This window comes from Galendromus occidentalis, unplaced genomic scaffold (genome assembly GCF_000255335.2).
Source record: "Galendromus occidentalis unplaced genomic scaffold, Mocc_1.1 scf7180000077191, whole genome shotgun sequence".
NCBI classification, from domain to species: Eukaryota; Metazoa; Arthropoda; class Arachnida; order Mesostigmata; family Phytoseiidae; genus Galendromus; species Galendromus occidentalis.
Window position 1 is genome coordinate 14,368 of NW_003805179.1, and position 8,669 is coordinate 23,036.

At 52.0% G+C, this 8,669-nt stretch overlaps 1 protein-coding gene across 1 annotated transcript; it reads left to right on the forward strand.

Annotated features, from left to right (window-relative positions):
* The first annotated feature begins 3,383 nt into the window (after positions 1 to 3,383).
* LOC100900201 (uncharacterized) lies at positions 3,384 to 8,432 on the forward strand. Its single transcript, XM_029110996.1, has 10 exons — positions 3,384 to 3,483; positions 3,595 to 3,671; positions 4,008 to 4,108; positions 4,208 to 4,795; positions 6,420 to 6,589; positions 6,741 to 6,890; positions 7,061 to 7,215; positions 7,344 to 7,442; positions 7,621 to 7,721; positions 7,796 to 8,432. Exons 1-10 carry the CDS (start codon positions 3,384 to 3,386, stop codon positions 8,430 to 8,432), a joined length of 2,178 nt encoding a protein of 725 aa, XP_028966829.1.
* Positions 8,433 to 8,669: the final 237 nt, after the last annotated feature.

Below are 8,669 nucleotides of genomic sequence, written 5' to 3' on the forward strand. Positions count from 1 at the left end.
CCCCGCTTTCCCGTTTTCCCCCGCTTTCCCGTTTTCCCCCGCTTTCCCGTTTTCCCCCGCTTTCCCGTTTTCCCCCGCTTTCCCGTTTTCCCCGCTTTCCCGTTTCCCCGGACATACAGACAGACAAACAGACAGTCTGTCTGTATGTCCGGGGTACCCTATAGACTCGGAACGATCGTCGTCTTTGGGAGCGTGTTTCGTGAGTTCCACCGGTGGTTATAGGGGGGTCAGTTCTCCGATGCGATGAGTGCTTTTACCTTGAAAAAATTATTGGAGTGGTCCACCCACGAAAATGCGAAAACTCAGATAAAAATTGAAAAATCGGAACTTCACGAAATTCCCAAACGCCTGAGCTGATCGCCGCGAAAATTTTGGGGTTCTCGGGAGCTTCGGGAGGGTCATATAAGGGTCGTCGCTCTCATGCAACGGATCCTCCCACCATAAAAAAAATATTTGAGTGGTCCGCTGCTCAAGAATCAAAGTTTTCATCAAGGGTAAGTCGAGAATATGCAGGATTTCTCACCGCCTGGACTGACCACCATGGAGGGGTGGGAACTCGGGCGCTCCAAAGAAGGCTATCGGAGCAGCAGAGTCACAAACTTTTCGCTAGATAGAAGATGAATTCGCAGCGTAGGAGCCGAAGGCAGCGACGATGTGGATGCCCGTACGCGAAGTCCTCCCGAATTCCGGACCCGCGTCCGAGATCAGATATTTATTTGGGGGAATTTTCGAAAGTTCGCTTTCGAGACTTTCCCCTCGACCGGGGAGCTAGAAATTCAAATGTTGCCCGAACTCGCTCGAGTGGAACTTTGATCTGCTCAGAATTCCTATCATACAACATTCGGAGGTTCGAGTTCCAAGTATGACTATACGACTCCCACGTCGTCTCGAGCTTGATCTATGCAGTGTGCTGCGGTTTGACAGAGCAAATCTCGCGGCGCCCCGAGCATTCTCGAGATCCTGAGGGAATCAGACGGGCGCTCCGAGCTTCACGGAGAATCGATGATCCCGATCTGGAATCATTTTCCTTCTTAAAGAAACCTCGCTTGGATACTAAGAAGACTAGCGGTGAGCGGCTGCTAGTAGCAATCATCGATCGACACCCAAGACTGAATTCTTTATCATTACAGAAGTTTCGTGAGATCGGTCCATTTTGTGCATCCCGGCAGCGGCCGTCGCCTCCGAGCCAATTGAGACCATCCATTGGCGACCCGGGAAGCCCTTTTGGGGCGGTTCCGCTTGATAAGTCACATGCTCTTCTTTTTTGAGACTTTTTTCCGGGCAGCGTACTGGAAAAGACGACCAAGCCCGAATTAAGGCCAGACCTCATGAAGCTTCCAGCGCGGATGCCGCAGTGGCTGTGTTCTTTGCGTCCCTTCCTTCTTCGCACGCGGTACCTTGGTATGAACGGGGACCGCTGATACCCCTCAAGGCAAGTGCTTGTTGGAATATTCGACTCTCAGATTGCTGCTGAGGCCGCTCCCGCCCATTGGCCAGCTTATTCGGGCATCCCAAAAGCAAAGATTGATCTCCATCTTGATGCCTCATCCGGCTTCCAATCATCCTCATCGTCTGAACCTGACAATCCCTCCCAGGGAGGATTGTCACACTCCTCTAAATCTAGCAAGAATTCTCTAACGCCCAGATTCACAACTTCCCTGAAGACGATTCGCGGATTCCTCACATGACCCGTATTCGGATCCGATTCCGATGGCTTCGTCGAATCCTCAACGAGAGCGTTGAAGATAGCATCGTCGATGATGATTCTTTTCTTGACCCTCGTAAGGCTCCGTGCTGTGTGGACGGAAGTCCGATGATTTTTGGACTTGATTCTCGTAGGGCTTCATGCTCTGAGAATGTTGATGGAAATCCGATAACTTTGGGACTCGACTCGTGTAGGGCTCCATGCTCTGAGAATGTGGATGGAAGTCCGATATCTTTGGGACTCGACTGGTCATTTGAGCAGGCCCGGCTGGTTCAGAATAAGGAGAGAGTTTTTGCCTGCAGCTCGGCTAAGACTTGAACGCTTGGGTAGAAGCTACCGGCAATCCAGTCCGTTTTGTCCGCCGAGTAAAGTTTTACAAGCCCCTTGGTATTTGGCACGACAGGGCTAGCATACACACTAGCGGCACGACAGGGTTTGGAGCAGGGTTTCTCTCCCCATTTCCCGGTTAGCGAGCCTTCGTAAGCGCGAGCCGATGAATCAGTTTGCGCACAAAGATCGTAGTGCACACCGACGGCGCAGCGAAGATTTTTTAGTCATTCCGCTCAACATCAACTCGACACCCGAGAGGAGGAAGGGAGAGAAGCGACAGCTGATCGAAACTCGATCGACTCTCGCAATCTGTGCAACTCCACCCCCTGTCCCGAAACGCTCGGAAATATGAGAGTCGATCCTCACTCATTTTCAGAGCCGTCTTCACCGACCTCGAGCGCCGAGATTGACTCGCCGCCCGCGATTCCTGTCCGGTGATCGAGGCTCAGCTCGCGGGTCGAAACATCATACGCATTATCCCTCGGTGTGTACCGAGACTCTCAACTGTGGTCCTTATATCTTGAGAGAACGGATTGAGAGCTCCGCTGATACTGACTCTATGATTTCTCATCAGAATTTTGAAGGCTTGAGATGCGCGGACTCCTCCGCTCTGGTCTGTGGCTCCTATGCATCGCCTTGCCGGGAAGTGCCGGTCAATGGTCCGAGCAACGTTTCCTCAATGACCTCCGGAAGCGTCCTGGTCCTTGGAGTGCTGATTTGGTGATCCCTCACAGGGAATACATTCAGGCTCAGCTTCAACTCGACGGTGAGTGATTTTCCGCCTTTTTTCAGCTCAAAGGCTGTTCATGAGACCATTCAAATACGTCGATTGAGTGAAATGAGCGATGGGGATAGTCGTCGCCGTTTGAGCACGAGGATTCTCATCGAACTTCTTGCAGGGATGCGTTCGAGATCTGGGGACTTCGGTGCCGAGCGGATCAGCCTGGATCAGCCGATAGAGCCACGGACGATGACGAGTTTCCTGAACGCTGCGCGGTACGCCATCTGTGAGTACTGGAGCGATGATCCATGATACTTCTTAAAGAGAGAGCTGTTGACGGGAAACGTACTCGGAATCGCGATTCGGGGCGCTTTGTACTCGAAGACTGAATTCTTCGAGGAAGTCCTTTCAGAAGATTCACTGAAGTCGAACCATGTTACGGCTTCGAGTTTCCGGACTTCACCTGTCTGCTCGGAGACCACGGAATCCGACCGGCACGTGGGTCGATTAGCTCATACGATCAAATGAGAGGGATGATTCACGAAATTCTTGCCCTCCACAGCTTTCCCTAGGCAATGCGAGCATGCCGGCAACTCATATGAGTGCGCTTTCGGAGTGACCTGCTGGATGCGAGGTGACAGCCCCGTGGACCTTTGCGGCGGAGGTCGTGTATGGTCTTGTTGCATACCCATTGAAGACCTCAAAGGCCCTGAGCTCGTCAATCCAGGTGAGAAAAATCCTCTCCGAATATTCGACGAGCTCTCTTCCATATTTCCATGCGGTCGAGCAATATACTTCGACGGAAGGAACCCTAACCCGTTTCTTATTCACCTTGGAGAATGCGGCAAGACCTACGTGAACGAAAAAAGAATCGTCGGCGGCGCTCCCGCCAGCTTCGGGGAGTATCCATGGCAGGTAGGAACGATGTCTAAATCAAGCACCCGGAAATCCCGGAACTGAGGCAAGCAAATCCTCGAAAACTCGATTTGCTTCCCCGTCAGACTCTAGAAAGACTCTAGAAGCTGCCTCACGATTCGCTACCTCGCGCGGCAGATCACAAAGCCGCCCACCGAGCTCTTCGCCTAATGCAGCTCAGGAGTCCGCATTCCTGCTTTTCGAAACAGTCGGACATGCGATCTCATTAGCGAATTTTTCGGGTGCCTGGACTTTTTCTTCTTCGATCGACCATCTATTGGGAATCCCGCGATTTGTCGCTTCTTCGTGAATATCCTCTTCTCATTCAATTTTAAGGCTGCCATCATGCTTCGACTCTTCTTCTGGATGGAGCATTTCTGCGGTGGCGCTCTCATCAGCGATAAATATGTTCTGACGGCGGCTCATTGTGTAGCTCGGTAGGTTTTGCATGGCATTCCTTGACGTCCATTGAGATCTATGAGCATCTCCTCAAAGCAGGGTCGGGTCTCGTTACTAACTTGGTGCGCTGATTGCAGGAAGTCTCTGAGACTCATGCGAGTTAGACTCGGGGAATACGACACGACGCACACCTCGGAGCGATATCTCCACGAGGATCACAATGTTCGACGGGTGATCATTCACCAAGGCTACCGCCAAACCTTCCCGGTGGACGATATCGCGCTCATTGAGTTGGCTGCTCCGGTAAAATTCAGGAGACACGTCGCTCCAATATGTCTGCCCGAAAGCGGCGCCAGTTTCAGCGGCGAGATCGCTACCGTCTCCGGCTGGGGAAAACTGGAAGAGAGAGGATACGCGCCTGCGGAGTTGCACAAGACGAGTCTGCGGGTCTTGGACAATCACGTCTGTCGTTCATGGTTCGGTAACAACAACTATACCCCGCTTTTACTCGATACGATGGTGTGTGCGGGCTTCAAGGAGGGAGGGAGGGATTCCTGTCAAGGTGATTCGGGAGGACCCTTGATCGTAGAGAGGGAAGGTCGGGTCCAAGTCATTGGAATCGTTTCTTGGGGTTACGGCTGTGCCAAGCCATACTCCCCGGGAGTCTACACGAGAGTTCCGAGCTATATCGATTGGATTGACTATGCCTTGAATTTGAGAGATGGGTCGAATTAGAGGTGTAGACTCTGGACCAACCTCAATCGACGGACAGGCGATTGGTTCGAGCGACGCCCCCCGGTCGTGCAAACAAGCTCACGTACTCTTCACGAACCATCTTCTACTCCGTGAGAAGACGTCTTCACCGCCTTTCGGTCCTCACGGAATTCCCGTACGGGACAGCAGGTCCCGAGCCTCAGTCAGCCCCGGAACATTTGCTTCAGGAATCCGTCCACGGGCGATATTAGAATGTAGGTCTATCATCATGTAAATAAAAAATTGAATAAACACTAATGATTCAAACAGAGCTTTGGGAGCGCAAGAGGTTCGCTGAAGATACAGAGGCGAACGAAGATAATTGACCTACGGAGGGTCAATGATCGTATCATCGGGGTTGCGACACAAACGGAAGTCAAATCTCCCTTCCGTCCCTTGCCAGCTTAGCTGGGGAGCTTCAAAATCATTCGTAACAAAGGCCTTTCATATTCGGTGGAAATTCAGATCGGGTGATTTTTAAAGGTATCCCCCAGCGAGTGAGGGCGCGGACGTCTACGCGATACTCGTATGACTCGGAGGTACATCTTCCCCGCGGACGCGTCGTCCAGGATGCTCTCCGAGAAGCGTTAGCAGCTCGAGCATAGAAACGTGAGCGCTGTGTGATCTTCGCTCGCGGAGAACACTCGAATTATTATGAAAGCCGCCGAGTCCGTCAACATGACTCGTTGCCTTTGGACAATACGGAACTTTGCTCTCGGCCTGGGTTCCAGCCTTCTCCGATAAATCGCCTTTGCGAACACCGGCGAACAGGAAATTTTTGAGGAAGTGAGCACCGATAGTCCAATTTGCGGAAGGTTCGGCTCACAGTCTGCAGAGGAGCCGCGTCTTGCGAGCATTCTCCGAGCGCTACAGAGGAGGCTCCTCATAGGGGTGGAATCTCGACATGTGTGGCTTGCTGTGTTTTTCTGAAATTCCAGAACATCGTCCCCCGGCATCATACTGAGCTCCGGAATATTATTTTCCCTCGTGCCTTGGGAGAAAAAGGCTCCCCTGATAGAGAGCAGAGGCGACCTTGCGAGTCAATTCACGCTTCCTGGACCAAAGCGCAGGCATCCGACTAGTTGTAAGTCCGCTGTTGTGGGACCCGTTCGGAGCAATCGCCGCCCGCGAGAACCCCTAGATTTGACCGTTCGCTCCGATGAACCACGGTCAAAATACAAGAGCATTCTTCGAGAGATTCCTCGAGGTGTCGAGCTCTTCGGAAGCTCCCCCACTGCGAGACTACGACTCGAGGCGCGAGTGACATGAATAATGTGTCTGATAGTAATCTGTGCACTGTGCATGCCGAGATACTCTATAAGCCTGAAGAAACGAAACACAGATCTCCAGGATGTGTAGGAGAGAGGAGCGGAATCGAGGGGTTTGTCCAGCCCTACTTTAAGTAGAGCATGCGGTTCGAATTTGTACATTCTCAAGTCGAGACAGCCGCTGACGATCACGGGTTGCTAGGAGACTGGAATCTATTCTGATTGATAGGATCAGGTGGGCCTGAATAAGATACGAAAATCATCGAATAGCGTCTTCCATCCGATGTTGAAGGTCTTAACGAGAGTCGATCTCCCTTCCACCTCCCAGATCCGCACCGACACCCGCGATGCTAAGAGTCCTCGATCTCTGTCCGGTGTTCTTGAGCCTCCTCCTCCTCCTCCTCCCGTACTGCACCGCTGAGGAACGCACCGGACCGTGGAGCTCGGACCTGGTGGTCCCCCATCCGGATTACATAAACTCTCGAATTCTTGGAAGAGGTATGTTTACTGCTTGTGTTGAAATTTCCAAATCTGATGCCCCGAAGATGTCGGAAGCGATAAATAGATTTCAGCACCGTGTCTCTGAATCCGTTTGCGAAAATGGCAGGCACAAGCGGATGTTCCGATTCGAATTCTCCGCTCCTTACAGGTGGTTCGGCCAGTCACCAAAGGAGTTTCGACGAAGATGGCGCCGATGCTCCCCCTATGGACGAGGTGATCGATCACAATGGGAATGCTTCGGTGGGAGGACGGACATGGTCGAGCACAAGTTTCTTGAACGCAGCGCGCTACGCCATCTGTGAGTATGAGGGCCATGGGATTTTCTCCCCTCGCCCCCGAGATCAGCCGGCTCAAGACATGAAGGTGCCGCCCTTCATACCGTCGAGATATAGCTCGAGGAGGAGGTCGAATCCGGCACAGTTAGCGGATTAGTATTCATCTGATTCCTGATAACCATCTCATTCTCAGCCTTCCCGCGTAAATGTAGATACGAAAATAAGACATACGACTGCGGTTTCGGAGCTTCATGTTGGTTGAGAGGACAGCGTACCCTCAGTCTATGCGGCGGAGGTTTGGTATGGGCCTGCTGTGTGCCTCGAAGTGCACCCGGAGCTGGCTTGAGAGCTGCGTCTATTGATTCGAGTAAGTGAAATTAGATTGTCCGCTGAAAGGGACAGAGGCTGGAGAAATCTGACACCCATATCATTTTATTTTACTGATTTCGATTACAACCTGGAGGCCGCTGACTGAGGGTTCGATAATCGCTTCTGCAGATTGCGGGAAAACCATCGTCGCCAAAGACAAAATCGTCGGCGGTGTAGCCGCGAATTTCGGAGAGTATCCATGGCAGGTCGGTGGAGAGCAGCTTTCTGATGATATAATCTAGATAGACTTACCAAACATGCATCCTTCGACGGAGCCTCGGAGAGAGACGCCCATCCTCTCGTCTTCTCTAACCTGTTTCGATGGACCGGTATATCCAGAATTTAATTACTAATTTGAGAAAACGTTTCCTTCTCGGCTCGAAGGTGGCGTTAGTCGGCCGTACTTTTTTCTCTGAGGTGGTCTTCTGCGGTGGATCTCTCATCAGCGAGAGGCATGTTCTGACTGCTGCGCATTGCACCGAATCGTAAGTCGCATTTACCCGAATACCTGCACACCCAGTCACGAATGCGTTCTAGACCTTACGGGTATCTATTGCAGGGAAGTATTCCTAAACGTGAGAGCAAGGCTTGGAGAACACGATCTGAAGAACGAGTTCGAGCGACACGCGCACGAAGAATACGAAATTCGCAGAACGACCATACACGAGGGCTATCGAAAGTGGGGGACCGTCAACGACATAGCACTCCTGGAATTGGAAGGAGCCGTCAAATTCAGAGAGAACGTTCAGCCGATATGTCTGCCGCAGACCGACGACAGCTTCGCTGGTGAAATGGCAACAGTCTCTGGATGGGGTCGGTTGTCCAGCGGGGCGAAAACATCTCCAACGCTGCAGAAAGTCGATGTGAAAGTTTATGACAACCGTTTTTGTCGCGTCCTTTACGCTCCTGCTTACTTCTTCCGGATCCAAATACTTGATTCCATGCTCTGTGCAGGATTCCTGCAAGGTGGCAAAGATTCCTGTCAGGGGGACTCAGGGGGGCCGCTTATTGTGCACAAAGACGAGCGTGCTTTCTTGATTGGCATCGTTTCCTGGGGCTTCGGGTGTGCTTCACCAATCATCCCGGGGGTGTACACAAGAGTTTCGAGTTACATGTCGTGGATCAAGGACAACATGGAGAATGACTCGCACACGGCTGCGACAACCACCCCCTCTCCGGCGGACTCCGAGGCCTAAGATATTTTTCCGACGCTCTCATGGACAGTAATGCCTGCGCCACGACGTGAGCGGAGCTCCATGTATCCGAACCATATCGGAACAAACCTAATCATTCCTGTATAGGCTCGACTACTGATCGGCATATTGCTCCCGAGTTTTGGGGGAGTTTGTCTGACTCCGAATGGATGGCTGTCTGGACTGATGGCAAGACCCGTCTCAAGGTCGGTGAATTGATTACGAGAGAACATAATAAGA

Bases quoted from the DNA above. Each gene is read 5' to 3' on its own strand.
- LOC100900201 (XM_029110996.1), top strand. From the start codon at position 3,384: ATGCGAGGTGACAGCCCCGTGGACCTTTGCGGCGGAGGTCGTGTATGG. The intron at 6,590-6,740 runs GTATGTTTACTG...CGCTCCTTACAG, and splicing joins CTCTCGAATTCTTGGAAGAG to GTGGTTCGGCCAGTCACCAA. The intron at 7,722-7,795 runs GTAAGTCGCATT...TATCTATTGCAG, and splicing joins GCTGCGCATTGCACCGAATC to GGAAGTATTCCTAAACGTGA.